The sequence below is a fragment of the Rhineura floridana genome, chromosome 16 (genome assembly GCF_030035675.1).
Source record: "Rhineura floridana isolate rRhiFlo1 chromosome 16, rRhiFlo1.hap2, whole genome shotgun sequence".
Taxonomy (NCBI): Eukaryota; Metazoa; Chordata; class Lepidosauria; order Squamata; family Rhineuridae; genus Rhineura; species Rhineura floridana.
Window position 1 is genome coordinate 12,598,368 of NC_084495.1, and position 15,493 is coordinate 12,613,860.

A 15,493-nucleotide genomic window follows, 5' to 3' on the forward strand; every position below is an offset into this window, starting at 1 on the left:
TGCACAAAAAAATAGTTTCCTAATGAATATTTTTGTCACTGACCTTGAGACTGAGTTGCTATTTCCCTATAATCTAAAGGCAGTATGGCCCTCCGCCATGATTTGAAATGCATTGTGTTTTTACACTTTATGCAAGCCAGGCTTGTGTGCCTTTAAAAAACAGGCACTTAGAAGTCGTCCTTGAGCTTGCTTGCTGCCTAGCCCTCATTACTTCACAAACTACAGTTATGATCCTTCCTATCTGTACGTGGAAGACACAGTGCCACTGTTCCACATATACGGGCATCTAGTAAGTTGAGGAGTGGGAGCAGAAGGATAAGGTTGCCTGGCCAATTTCCCCCTCCCTCTGACATTTGCTGCTCAGCCATGGCTTTTCTCCCCATGCTTCCCTTGGACATAAATCCAGGCACATGTGCAGAGCATCACGGGGCATGAGTATGATCAGTGTCCCGGGCTGCTAAATGTTCTTGGGAGTGTATCTATTAGCCTAGGGATAAGGAACCAGTGGCCCTCCAGATATTGGTAGTCTACAACTTCCACCATCCCTGGAGATTGGCCATTCTGGATGGGGCTGATGGGAGATGAGTCCATCAGCCTTGAGGTCACAGGCTTCCCACTGGTGTATTAGATATTGAGGCTAAGCCACAATAGGAGTAGAGAATGGAATAGGCCAGTCTTGTCTCTTTTCTGCTTGCTTGTTGCTCCACCATCAATTGCTGTCTACACACGGAGATGGTTGTACTTTAATTTTGCTTAGTTAAGGTGTCCAACGGTTTTATTCAATGTAGTGTGTCTGTTTTAAACTGATGCATTTTTATAATTTTAAGTCTGGATGTTCTGAGCTGTGTAGAATGAATCTGATTAAAAAGTGTTACCTACCCCAAAGAACAACGATTTAGTTCTATTTCCTATTAACCTAATACACATTATGATTGTTCTTCTCTCTTATCTTTTGGGTATAATTTTCCAATATGGCCTTCTGGATCATGGATTTCAATGGGTAAGTTTAAAAAAGCTTAGGGCTGCAATCCTGTACGTCCTCACTTGGGAGTAAGCCCCACTGAATTGCTTGGAATTCAGTTCTCAGTTAACATGCATAGGGTTGTGGTGTAAATTGTATAATTGTGGATTATGTGAATCCTAACGTTTCTTGTTAGAATGGCATCATGTCTTTGGGAAAAATAGTTACTGTGTGTATTTCCTGCAAACCTAATTTCAAAACATTTGCAGTGGAGCTATTTTTATATAGGCTAATTTCATCCCTTGAGAATGGTTGGAAGGCAGAGGAGTGGTGCCAGTTTCTGCAAATGTTGAAGGCACAATTGTTTTTACTTTTAAATGTGGAGATGCATTGAAAAAAATAAATGCAATAACTGTGTTTAAATTTATGGGGTTGTTTGTTTATACCCTATAGCAATTCCTATATTAATTCTGTATTGAGTAATATATGATAGCATTCATTATTTCATTCTCATACTATCATGATAAAATATACCTGTAAATTTTGGTGAGGACCTTGGACCCAGAGGTTGAATGCAGCCCTCCAGGCATCTCTCTTTGGCTATCAGGTCTCTGTTCTGCCAGGCGCCCTCCCCATTCCACACCCCATTAGTACTGCTCCATTACTTCCTCAGGTACTTTTGCCTGGCTGGAATGTGTCCTTGAACTGTGATAATGCTTCTTGCTAGGTTGAATGGAGGACACAAGGTATATGTGTGTGTGTGTGTATGTATTTGTGTGGAAGCCTTTTGCTTTGGCATGGCTGATGTAGCCTTTTGTACAAAGGTGACAGTCTCATCCCCTGCTCCCACCCACTTTTGCCTCTGGTCCTTCTCACCTCTGGCATGCAGTCCCAGGGAGGCTGCCCGCAAGGGAATATGGCCCTTAGGCTGAAAAAGTTCCCCACCCCTGCTCCATAGCCCAGGAGATAAAACCCAGGGCTCTAAGATTCCTTTTTGAAAGGCAAGGTTCTTGTTACTCATGGCAACAGTTTTACATAAAAAGGCCAGCTGGGCAATTTCAGGTTGCCTGCAGGAAGCTGTTACTCAGTGAGCATTTGTAAAAAATATTTGTTGTGTGTGCTTGCTTCCAGAGTTTCCTGGGTGATCATTCTTGTGTTCTTGTACATTTATTTAAAAGGAGAGACTGAGTGCACAAGAATGCCTGCTCAGGTTGGAGCCCTCCATTGAAATGGATGTGGAAGCCCAATTAGATAGTAGAGTACATATCTCAGCTCCTTTGACCATGTGAATATCGTCTTGAAACATACTGGAACGTTAGATGAGCCCTGCTGGATCAGATCAGAGGCCCATCTAGTCTAGCATCCTGTTCTCAGAGTGGCCAACCAGATGCCTTTGGAAGGATTGCAAGCAGGACCTGAGTGCAAGAGCACTCTCCCCACTTGTGATCCCCAGCAACTGGTATACTGCCTGCCAACACTGGGTACTTCTCCATAGGAACCACCACTTCCAAGTCAAACGTTTCCAGAAGAAGGCAAGCAGCAGGTCTCTAGGGCCATCATGGCGTTTTAACATGCTTGCAGTTTATAGCTATTGTATTTGCCAAACACTGAGAACATCATTGTCACCTTAAATAACTTTTATTGATCTTTATACTGCCCTTGTTCCAGAGAGCTCAGGTCAATGTACATGGCATCCCTTCCTTTTTCCTCACAACCTCCCTGTAAGGTAGATTGGATTGGGAGATGGTGACTGGCCTAAGATCAACAAGTAAGCTTGGTGATTGAGGGTCTGATTGTCCAGCATTCAGACCACTGCACCACACTGGCTATACAATAATTAAGAAGCCTGAAGGTCAGAAATAAAACATTGCCATTTAATTTCCTTTTACTGATCATTCTGATGAAAAATGGCCTTCCCTCTTCCCCCCCCCCCGTTTGTACATTTCCTCTTTTTTGGCTTGGGGTAAAGGAAGTCTGTCTTCCAGAACCCTTACGTTTGGCTGTGGGTTTTGTTTTTTGCTTTCTAATTTTATATCTCCAAGGAAGAGCATTTGTCAAATTGTCATGCGCATAGGAAAAATTGAGAATTATTTGTGTGTGTGTATTTTAAAAGATCTATACACTTTAAGATAGTTTAACAATCAAGGGTTTAAAGATAACTTCAGAATTCCTAGTTAAGTGGAAATCATGCATTCCAGCAGTGTCTAGAAACATTTTTTTCAAGAATAATGTGGGGTTTAACGTCTCTTGTCTAATCCATAATCTCTTTTGGAATGAAACTGTACATTGTTCTCAATAGTGGGTTTAGGCAGAAATGCATATCTCCAGCTTCACAAAAGATGCATTCAGACATTTCAGTGAGCATCACAGTGTAAATGTAGCTTTATACCTACATCTATGGATCTAGGCAAGTTTCTGCGCATACATCTAGGCGGGAATGGTAGCAGCATTTTATTAAGAGTAGGTGATTTCTGGATTATGGTGAAATAATAGTTGAGAAGCAATACTATTCTAAATATTTTTCTATTCTCTCCTTTGAACTCAGGCTTTAATTTTGCAGATGATGTATTACAACCAACAGTACAAACACAAAATCAGAGAGTGGCTTTAATTGGTCAGCAGAGTGGGAAGATTTTGGCCAATGACCTTGATTCTTCACTCGCTAATCTAGTTGGAAGTAAGTGCAGTGCTTTCATTAAAAAAAAAGTTTCCCCATATTTATTATAAGAGGAATTCTAAATATTAATGTAATGCTTCTGGTGTGTTTTATTACAGATCTCGGCTTTGGAGGAACACCATCCAAAAAGTGAGAGACATTGGTTTTTTTTAAATTACTAGTTATATATTGATAAAAAGGTCCTTGACTTGCATTTTGGTTGCTAAGCTATAAAGGAATTTTTCTAATATTTCATATTACTGAACTATAAAAATAAAGATCCAAAGAGAAGTGCACCCAGGGCTTGGATATGACCATTTTCCTGCCACCTTTTTTCTTTGAACTGTACATCTCCCTCTGTAGCATATCACAAAACTGCTTTTGAAAGATTCCCCCCCCCCTCCGCATTTCAGAAGTGGCTTGTGATGTAGAATGAAAGAAGGCTGTTGAACACAAAGCTTCTTTGAGCATCCAGAAATATTTGTGTGATTCTTTTTTTAAAATGTTTTTATTATTTTCAACAAATACATTAAACATTGAACACTTAACAGTTATTTAACTGCCAGTCGTACATAAATACGTTGTTTAATTTCCCACTTACAGGGTATACTAGTTCACGACGTTGTAACACATTTCATTCTACAGTGGTACTTTTACATAGCCTTTCCAAATGGTTATCTGAGTAAGAGGGGATATCTAACCTCTGAGAACCATTCATATAGCTGAAGAAGGGGAACCATACTGCATCAAAATGATAGTTTTCTGATTCTCCTCTAAGAACTTTACTGTGTTGGGTCACTTGTTCAGACAGTGCTATTTCTCAAATTGCTTTCCACCATTCTGCTCTAGCAGGGCAGTTTGAAGACTTCCAGTGCCTTGCTATAATCAGTCTGGCTGCAGCTAATAGGAATGAGAGTAGTTCCTTATGGCTTAGTTTAGGATTTTGATCACTTTCCAGCATTAATAGTGCTAAGCCTGTCTCAGGAATAAGGTATTGTCTGGTTTTATCTCATTATTGCAGATTATTCATGAAATATTTTTATCCAAAACTGTTTCACTACACTACAATCCCACCACATATGTAGAAAGGATCCCATTTCCCCATAACCTTGCCAACATGTAGGGGGGAAGGATTTAGTTATCCTAGATAGTCGGACTGGAGTCCAGTGCCATCTATGTACTGTTTTAATTGATGCCTCCTGAATCTTAGCGGAGATGGTTTTAAATGGGGGTTTGGTCCATATTGCATCCCATCGACCTTCATCTATACTAGCTCCCAATTCCTCTTCCCAAATTATTTGCAGACCTTGGGTATTCCCCATTTTTTTGTCAATGAGCATTGTATAAAGTTTAGATGCTACCCCTTTCTGATGATGTGTGGGATTGGAGCATAAAGCCTCGAACATTGTTAAAGATTGTTGTCCGTCTCCTTTTTTTAATAATTTAGATGCAAAAGAATGAATTCGTAGGGTTTGAAACCAAGTGGCTTTAACTTCTTGCAAGGCTTTAGTCAACTCTTGACCTGTAATGGGGTGACCTCTTACTATGATTTCCATAATATAATATATTCCTTTGGATTCCCATGCTTTGAATTGGCTATACTTACCTTCATGACAAAAACCAGGGTGGTCTAATATGGGGGTAAATGAGGATGTTTCTGGGGCTAGTTTGTCACGCCATCTCTTCCAAACTGACAAAGTCACCTTAAGGAATGAATTGGTTAGTTTGCGAATACTTTCCCATGTGAGCTTCAGAAAAGGTATGGCTCTAATGGCTGGAGAAGATGGAGTGAGTTCCAATCGTGCCCATGGGATAGATTCTGTCCCTTGTATAATGGGTAGAAGCTGTTTTAATTGAAAAGCTTCATAATACAATTTTAAATTTGGCATGCCAAGACCTCATTTGATGAGGTCTATATAACTTGTTGTGTATCAGTCTACTTCGCTTACCTTTGTGCACAAAGTCGTTTAACCATTTCTGCCATTTAGATAGGCTTTTTTCAGGAATATGTACCGGTAAGGTTTGGAATAGATAGAGGAATTCTTCCTATCCAAGTTAGATTTAGATGACCAGCTATTTAGTTCCTTCCGAATCGACTGAAATATAGGCCCATAATTTCTATTCCTAAATTGTTGAAGGTCTTTTGGGATAATGACCGCAAGGTATTTAAACCCATTATAACAAGGAACATATCCGGAAGCTGATAAAACCCATTTCTGTTCTTCTAAAGGTAAGTTAATAGGAAGGATTGTTGATTTAGTATGATTAATTTTCAATCTAGCCACACTATGGAATTGCGATAAGATTTGTTTTAAAGGGAAGAGAGCTGCCCTAGGATTTGTGACCATTAGTAAATTATCGTCAGCAAACAAATTCAACTTGTGTTCAGTACCCCGAACCCTGTACACCTTGAATTGCACAATTGTCTACTGTTTCGCCAGCACATCCACCACCAAGGCAAAAAGCAGAGGGGATAAAGGACACCCCTGCTTAGTGCCTCTGGCAAGGTGTATCTTTGTTGTTTCTGTTCCATTTACTACCAACTTTGCCACCGACTTGGAGTAAATCTGGCTAATTATCTAAATTTCCCCCCAAAGTTCATTTTTTACAACAATGCCTTCAAAAAGTCCCATTCAATTCTATCAAAGGCCTTGAACGCATCCAAGGACATTAATGCTACCGGAGATCCAGAATGGCAAACCTCATGGATGACATTCAAGACCCTTCTTATAGAATCAGAAATGCTGCGGTTTGGGGTGAAGCCAGTTTGGTCTGAAGCAATGTATTTGTATATAAAGGTGTTTAGTCTGGCAACCATGATGCTCGATAATAGTTTTGCATCAACATTAATTTGTGCAGTTGGCCTGTAGGATCCAACTTGTATTGGGTCCTTCCCAGGCTTAGGAATTAATACCATTTTTGAGAGTTTCCAGGACTCAGGTACAGGATTCCCCTGGAGAATCCCATTGTAAAGTTTAGTCATCCGAGGTGTTAGACTATCCTTAAATACTTTATAAAAGTCCCTGGTAAAACCATCAGGGCCTGGAGCTTTGTCTCTTTTTATTTTTTTAATTGCTTCATCCACCTCCTTTTCCGTTATTGCATTATCCAAAAAGTCTCTGTATGCATCATACAGTCAATCCAGATCCACCAGGCTAAATATTCCTCAGTGGAAAGTTGGGAGGGGCTGTCGGAGGAGTACAGGTTAGAAAAGAATTTTACAAAGATATCCCCAATTGTCTTGGTATCATAAACCGGTAGTCCCCTGTCATCTTGTAGGCTAGCTATTAGGTTCCTTGTTTTCTTTTTTCTAAGGGCCTGCACTAACAGGCTTGAAGCTTTGTTGCCAAATTCGTAATATTTACTCTGCATATGTGCTAGAGCTATGTTTATTGATTCTGTTTCTACCACCTGTAGCTCCACTCGCTTGGCAGTTAAAGCCTTGAAAGTGTGAATTGAACCAGTATCTTGATAAGCCCGCTGCAGAGAGGCAATTTCCTGCAGTATTGTTTTAGTGACAGCCTCTCGTTCCTTTTACATCTGCACATCTCACTGATGCAATGGCCCCTACTAACCGGCTTCATTGCATCCCATAGCATTTGCATAGAAACATCAAGGGTATCATTTTCTTTGAAGTAGAAATCTAACATTTCCTTCAAATGGGATCAGGCCACTGCATCAGCGAGTAATCCATTGCGAAACAACCATGGGTAAGTTTAATGCATAACCTCTCCTACAGCTAGTTCAATTACTACAGGGGCATGATCAGACACAGTTATAATTCCAATCTCTGCCTTCATTATTCTCTGCCATAGAGAGACAGTCACCAGTGCATAGTCTGTGTGTGACTTAGAGTTAAACCTTGAAGAATGGAATATGTGCTTCTTCTCAGTGGGATGTCTCTCCCTCCATGTCTCTCTCAAGCCATGTCTGTAAATGAGGTCTTTTGTTTTTCCCCTTCCCAGGACTGGAAAAATTTGAAGACCTGTCTAGTGTGGCATCCAAGCATAAATTAAGGTCACCCCCTATTATAGCTTCACCTTCACGGAAATGTTGGAAAGTGGTTAGTGTTGAGTTGAGGAAGCTGTGTTGCCTCTTGTTAGGCACGTAGATACAGCCTAAGGTTAGTTTCTGCAATCCCAATGAGCCTTTCACAAATACATACCTTCCTTCTGGGTCAGATAAATGATCGTCTACAACAAACGGGCATGCCTAGCAACTCCCCATGATTTAGAGGAGCCTTGAGCGCAGTATTGCTCACCCAGCCAAGAACTTTTTAGTCGGTGAAACTTGGGGTTTTTCTTTTCGTGCTTTCTTGTAAAAAGATGATATCTGGATGTTCTCTTTTCAAAGCCGATTCCACTCGTGCCCTTTTCACTACTGATCCTAGTCCTCTCACATTGAGTGAAATGATTCCTATACAGGACCCATTTTTCAACATTTATCCCTCCTTGATGAAAGCACTATTTGTTGCCCGGTATGAAGGGGAGTTGCTGGAGAGTATATGGTGTGACAGCCTGTAGTACGACATAAAACAAATTTGAAATTTGTAGCAGAAACTAACTGTAACTGTAGCCCAAGGTGATGCCAATGGCCTGCAAGCAGGGCCTGAGACCATGCATCAAAATGTCTCAGATTCATTCAGGGTGGCAGGAGGCCACATAGAATGCGAGAACACATGTCCATCTCCTTCCCACGGAAAGTATAAGCGCAAAATTATAAGCAGATTCATGTGGAGCGATTTATAATCACAATAAACTCTCATTATCTTCCAGTGTTCCTAATGACAAGGTGGTGCGTGGTTTCCTTTTGTTTCCCTTCTTTTGATTTGTAATCCGTGGTTGCTCTGAACTGCAATTGGGGGAGCCCCCCCGCTCTTCGTCGCTTCCTTCCATCAGCATCAATTTCGATTCTTGCAGCAGGTTCTTGGCTTGCTGTTCTTCTCCAGCGCTTAGAAACCTGCCATTACTTTGGACTACCTACTTAAAAGGGGAAGCCCAAGCAATTCCTGCTTTTTTTAAGATTGCAGTGAATGGGTGAAAAGCCCTGCATCTATGCAGGGTTTCAGGACTTATATTTTGAAAGATTTCAAGTGGATGCTCCCCATATTTTAGCTCAGTGCTTTAAAGATTTTCTCCTTCATGCAGTAATGTTTGAAACGAATAACAAAGTCACGAGGTTTGGAGCCTGAACTTGGGATCCTATGAGCTCTCTCAATGTCGTTAGCTGACACCATGATATCAAGCTGTATGTTATTCAACCAATTTATCAAAAATAGGGGGGGCATCTCCCCACTCCTTGTTCAGGGATCCCTCTGATACGAACATCTTTGCAGTGTTCTCTATTGGAATATTCCTCCATTTTTAATTCTAGATCATCTGTCGCCATCTTTAACAACTGCAGTTCTGTCTGGTTATCGTGACTTAGCTTCAGTGCTGTATTAGCTGTCTCAGAAATAGGAGTGATTTGATCAGATAAGGCTCCTATTTTTGTCTCAAGTGGTTGTAAAGCGGATGCCCAATCTGCTGTAAGGGCCTTCCTAATCTTACCAATGAATTCATCAAAGTCTCCCATGTCCCTGGAGGGAGGCCCCTATGAGTTTCCTGCTTTTTAGGGCCTTTGAACTGCCCTGTGCCATACTGTCAGTTTCAGCTTCATCTGACAGCTCTGTTAACCCGGCTTTGATTTCGCTCCTAAGATCTAGTCTCGCCACTTTTGTTTTTGGGCCATGCAGTCCCTGCAGAATTACCTCTTAGATGTGGTGATCGATGTCTTAAAATTAACACTTTTATGTCGCTCCTTGCCTTAAGTTGTCCCATAGTTCTTGGAGACTCTGGTTTAAGCAGCCATTCTGCTTGCTAGCAAGCCACGCCCCCTACTTGTGTGTTTCTTGAATCTTGATTATAGTGTAACAAACCCTCTTCTTACACACCAGCAAAAATAATATTGTTCTTTTAACTGAGATCTGTATGGCACATCTTAAAAAATTCCAACTCGGGAGGAACTTGCTTGGGAATTCTTATAACATCATTTACTTTCAAAGGGCAGACATTTAGCCACAGCTGTTTAAAATTGTATTGTTTTGTTAGGAAGACTTACATCCTGCCTTCCGACCAGTTCTGAGGCAGTGCACAATAAAAATAACAAAACAGCCAATTCAAAATACAAAAATGAAGCAAAGATTAAAAACAAATCCAATCTCCCAGAATAATATCTGGCTGCTCTGGCAGGCATTTCCAGGTCAGGGTTAGGGCCCAAATCCCACTGCCAAAAAATGTGACACAACTGATTTCAGGAATAGCATTATCATTCAAGTATTGAAAAAAAAAAGGTTTGCAAAACTGTTGCCATGCTGCCAGTCTCTCTTGATTAAGGGGGGGGGGAAATCCATATGTTCCTATTGGAATGCTATAGATTCAAAAATCAGCATGTATTTCATGGTATAATCAGTAACTAAATGATGTATAGAAGAAGCTCCAAAGTAAATGATGTTTAAAATATAATTTTATTGAATGAACAATGTAATCTGTGTTTAAGAATAAATCACACATAGGATTTGCTTATTAGCACTGTGACATCCGTGTTTTCTTTAAAACAAACTTGATACAGCTTGTTCCGGGGGCTGCTTCTCACTTGGGGTATAGGGTGGCCATTAAGAAAACAAAAGGTGTGGTTGCTTAACTCATGGAGGGGTTTTGGTGCAGGGGATTTTTTAACCATGCTCATAAAAACCTTGTTTTGACCAGGTGGTGGGCTGGCTGGCATGGTCGATGCCTGAGCCATCTGAGAGCTGCTTTATGAGAATGGCTTCCGATGTGAAAAGTCAGCTGCTCTGTCTGTTGCCTTAGCAGCAACCACAGCACCAGTGTAACTCATAAAGTTTGCTGGAAGTTTGGCTCACCTGCTTGCCAGGCTCATTTTAATTATGTTAATTTACTGCACTGCTTCTTGAAACAACTGGGGAAGTAATGCATGGTACAGTTAGTGAATTAAATAAAGTTAGACATGGTGTCAAACATGTTACATACGCCAAATGATATGATCTGGGACCATGAAATGTGATTACAGTAGCAGCTAAAAGTAAATAGTGATTAACAGACTAGTTCATTGTACTGCAATACCATTTTAGCTGTTCTCCATACATAGCAGCTCAGTTGTTCAATTCACTTTTAGATCTGATATGCAGTGGAATCAGCCTACAGAGAAGAAACTTACTGGTGGAACCAACTGGCAAGCAAAAACAAGCACCTCAACTACATGGAATACTGTCCCTATTCCTCCTGCTCCACAGATGGTAACTCCTTCAGTGTTTTAAGACTTTCTCCGTGTGTGTGTGTGTGTGTGTGTGTTTGCCTTTTCCGCTGTAGTTCATAAAACATTCTTGTCAAAATTCCAGTTTCAGAAAAGAATTTATAATTAAGGCTTTGGCATGAAATTACAGAAGCCCAAGAGAGGAATTGGATACACAGTACATTGGAAGTTATGTTGCATCTTGTTATAACGTATAATAATTAGTAGTTAGCAGTTAAAATAAACTTCCGGATAGCTGCTTTAGTGCCTTCTGGATGAAATTCACTGTATAACTTTTAAGTCATTTGTGTGATAAAAAATGTTGGCCAGGTTCCAGGATGCTTAATTTCACACTAGGAGTTTATGCAAGCATAGTGGAATTGTTAACTTGTTTTTCTCTGAGCATCTCACAGCAGTGCATAAACTAGTTTTGAGACTCCTCTCAGTAACTATCCAGGAAAAGAGATCTCATTGAAAACATCAGCTTGGTGTGCAGTGGCAGCGGAAAAAAAAAGTCTGTGCTGGTGATTTTTAGGAAAGGGATAGAAAATGTCTTTACAAGAGGAGTGGGGAACTATTTTCAACCCGAGGGCCGCATTCAAACCTGGCCAACTTCCTAGGGGCTCCATTCTGATGGCATGCAGGAACAGAGGCAAAAAGGGGTGAGCAAAAAGTGGGCATGGCCAAAGGCCATCAATGCAAAAGGAAAACAACTAAAAACATTAATGTATTTTTTTACTTATTTTAACATAATTATATATATTTTATATATTTTAATGTGGTATAGTGGTTAAGGTGTTGGACTACAACCTGGGAGACCAGAGTTCGAATCCCCACACAGTCATGAAGCTTTCTGGGTGACCTTGGGCCAGTCACTGCCTCTCAGCCTCAGAGGGGGGCAATGGTAACCCCCTCTGAATACCGCTTACCATGAAAATCCTATTCATAGGGTAGCCATAAGTCGGGATCGACTTGAAGGCAGTACAGCAGCAGCAGCAGCATGTACATTTTAAGTCTGTAACTTTGATAGGGTGTAAAAATTGCAGGGCAGATCGAAATCATAGACACGTGGCATCAAACAATGTCACATGATGGGTGGGTGGGGTACACTGGAAATGGCCTGATGGGCCAAATTGGGCCAGTAGGCTGGTGGTTCCCTACCACTATTTTACATAAATCTGTGATGCCCTTGTTCTGTTGCCCCAGTTCTGGTTGCATGTTGTTACCATTTTGTGAAAGTTATGGGAGAGGAGGAATACTTATAGAAAAGAGCAAGTGACATGATTTAGGGTTGGAGCACCTATAAAGTCAGATGAAGTGTTTTGGTGGCTTTTTAGTTTAGAAAAAAAGATGATGGGAATGGGATATTAGAGCCTTAAATTAGTGGTGTGGGTTGTGGGCTTTACAATCTCCACTGGCTTCCAGTTATTTTCCGGGCTCAGTTCAAGGTGTTGGTATTAACCTTTAAAGCCCTATACGGTTTGGGCCCAGCATATCTGACGGAGCGCCTCTACCGTCATAAATTGTGCCGCCCTACGAGATCTGCCACACAGGACCTGCTCTCAGTCCCGCCAACTAAAGTGGCTAGGTTGGTGAAGACTCGGGAGAGAGCTTTCTCTGTGGCGGCCCCCTCGATCTGGAACTCCCAATAGATCTTCGACATGCCCCTTCCCTAGAAATATTTTGCCGGGGCCTGAAGACTTGGCTCTTTAACCAGGCCTTTACAACCTCTGAGACTTCTAGGGTAAATTAGCCTTGTATTGAAATGCTGATAATTTATTATACTGAACTTGTATGTAATGTATTGACTATATCTTATTTATTGTATTTTATCATATTTTACTGTAAGCCGCCTAGAGTGGCCATTGGCCAGATAGGCGGCCTATAAATTAAAGTTTATTATTATGGAGGGGAAGGTTTTTCCCTCTCATAATACTAAAACCATGACATTCATTGGCAGTAGGTTGGGGGACAGACAGAATAAGATGCCACTTCCAGAGCTTGGAAGATTACTTTTAAAAAGTAATAAGTTACTGTTACATGGCCCCAAACATCACCATTACAATTGCTCTGAAAGTAACTGATTACTATTACTCAAAAGTAATCATTACAGTTATACTTAAGTTACTTTTTTTAAAAAAATTGAGTGCCTACAAAGTGCTGGCCTTGGCTGCTGCACATCTAAGTAGCCTAAAACAACATTAAAAATAAACACACACAGGGTAGTAGAATATTTTTTTTTATCCATAAGATTAACAGAATGGCATAATAGAACCTCACATCCACCCCAGCAGCGGTGATATGCCAACATATGTATACTTTTACACTCAAAATCAAATTTTACACTTGAAATGCTGCTTTTACAATACATGTCTGTTGTGCTCTTTGAGCAAAGATGTCTTTTTAAAGTCATTACGTTGTCACCAATACTGAACAGGCGTTCTGCTGCGGCGCTTGAAGGCATGCCTGTGTTGTGCTGCAAAAGACACCTCAGCACCCCTTTCAACTAAAACACATTTTTATCAATATGGCTATCCCCTATCTTCAAAGAAAAATGCAAACTTTAGTACTTTACTAGTTGTCTTTGTAATTTTTTTTGGTCAACAGTATATAGAGGTAACTTAATCCTGTACGTACTTACCTGGGAGTAAGTCCCATTGAACTCATTGAGTAGATATGTATGCACGATTGAACTCTCAGAGGTAGAACTTAAGAGACATAACGTAGGTAAGCAGAAAATGCACATATCAAAAGTAATCCACCAGAGTAAACGTTATCCCTTCTCCTGCAATTAAAAATGTAGTCGTGCACAGCATATAGTGAAACTATGGAATTTGCTACCACAAGAAGCAGTGATGAGCACCAACTTGGATGGCTTCAAAAAAGGATTACACAAATTCATGGAGGATTAGACAAATTCATGGAGGCTATATTCTGCTTCTACTTTCAGAGACATTATGCTTCTGCATATCAGTTGCTGGAAATACAAGTGAGGAGAGTGCTGCTTGTGCACTCAGGTTCTGCTTGTGGGTTTCCCTTTAGGGCATCTGGTTGGCCTCTGTGAGAACAGGATGCTGAACTAGATGGGCCACCACTTGGATCCAGGAGGCTCTTACTGTGTTCTTGTATGTATTGCAACAAACAACAAAAGTTACTTGTGGGACCTTACAGACCAGGAATAGACAATGTGGTGCCCTCCAGATGTTATAGGACTACAATTTCCATCATAATTCCATCATAATTGGTTATGTTGTCTGAGTCTGATGGGAGTTTTAGTCCAACAGCATCTGGAGGGCACTATGTTGATGACCCAAATAGATTAACACAACTCTCTTCCCACCTACCCACCTGTTTCAAACATGTCCAGAAAAGTATGTCTCTTAAATTCTGTGTCTGACAGCACATTCCTTTCAGAGGTAAAAATTAATCTGCGATCGTATATACTCTTCCATTTAACTCAATGAGGCTTAATTTGGAGCAGACATATATAGAACTGGACTCAACCAGAATTCATTTCAGCATTTCAGGGGCTATACTTTATTAATGCTGTACCAACTACAGCTACCAATTGCTGCTTATATGTATATAGCGTCTCAGCCTAAGCTACCTCACAGGGTTGTTGCAAAGATAAATGGCAGGAAGGAAATGGCAATGGTCATGGCATTCACAAATCAAAAGTAAATCTGGGGAGGGAGGCACACACAAATAATAAGATGTCTACGAGACAGGATGTTAACAGGTGACGCTTTCCCCATACAGTAGGGCCCTGCTTATATGGCGGGTTCAGTTCCAGACCTCCGCCGTAAAGCGGAACCCTATTGACTTTAATGGGCTGCGTCGTGCGAAAATGGTGCAAAATGTTGCAAAAGAGAAAAAAATAGCTTTTAAATTAAAAATGAAAGCCACTTCATCAGCGGAACGCCTTAAAGCGGGGCCCTACTGTAATTGTATTTCCATAGTAGAAAAGGCTTACTCCATTTAATTTTTACCTGCCCCACAGCTATTAAACGCACAAGAGCCTGATCTCCTGCAATGCCAACCTTCAACCATGTGAAGAACTCAAGAAAAAAAAAATAATCACAGAATTTGGGGGATTTGTTTTTTTAGAAAAGAACATCTGTAACTGTATGAAATATGACGTTTGCAGACAAACAGAAGTTATGAGACAGTAGACATTAAAAAAACCTCACACACACCCTTGACAAAGAGCAACAAAAATACTCTGAGCACGAGCATTTTCACATTTTACATTTTTACTCATCATTGTTTTTGCTTATTTACTGCCTTGGGCCAGTCCCTAACTCTCAGTGTAACCTACTTCACGTGGCTGCTGTGAAGATACAGAAGGCAGAATTAAAATGGCTGCAAAAGGAAACTAAGGATGCAATCCAATCATGTCTACTTAGAAGTAAGCTCTATTGGGTTTAATGGGACTTACTCCCAGGTAAGTGTGTCCAATACATGCTTGCCTGGGAGTAAGTTCCATTAAATCCAGCTGAACTTAATTCTGAGGTGACATGTATTGGATTCCAGGTTAGTCCTTGTATTATAGGCATCAAATTTTACTTGCCTTAACCAGATTGATG

General features: G+C 40.6%; 1 protein-coding gene across 5 annotated transcripts in view; it reads left to right on the top strand.

Annotated features, from left to right (window-relative positions):
* LOC133371458 (phosphatidylinositol-binding clathrin assembly protein-like) overlaps window positions 1-15,493 on the top strand; it is an 89,986-nt gene that overhangs the window by 56,201 nt on the left and 18,292 nt on the right. For 3 of the 5 annotated variants that reach the window (XM_061598912.1, XM_061598913.1, XM_061598910.1), the window contains 3 exons: window positions 3,522-3,638; window positions 3,737-3,767; window positions 10,791-10,911. In XM_061598912.1, coding sequence (XP_061454896.1) covers window positions 3,522-3,638; window positions 3,737-3,767; window positions 10,791-10,911 — 269 coding nt within the window. The remainder of the gene's footprint in view (window positions 1-3,521; window positions 3,639-3,736; window positions 3,768-10,790; window positions 10,912-15,493) is intronic. The other 2 variants (XM_061598914.1, XM_061598911.1) reach the window with 1 other exon arrangement.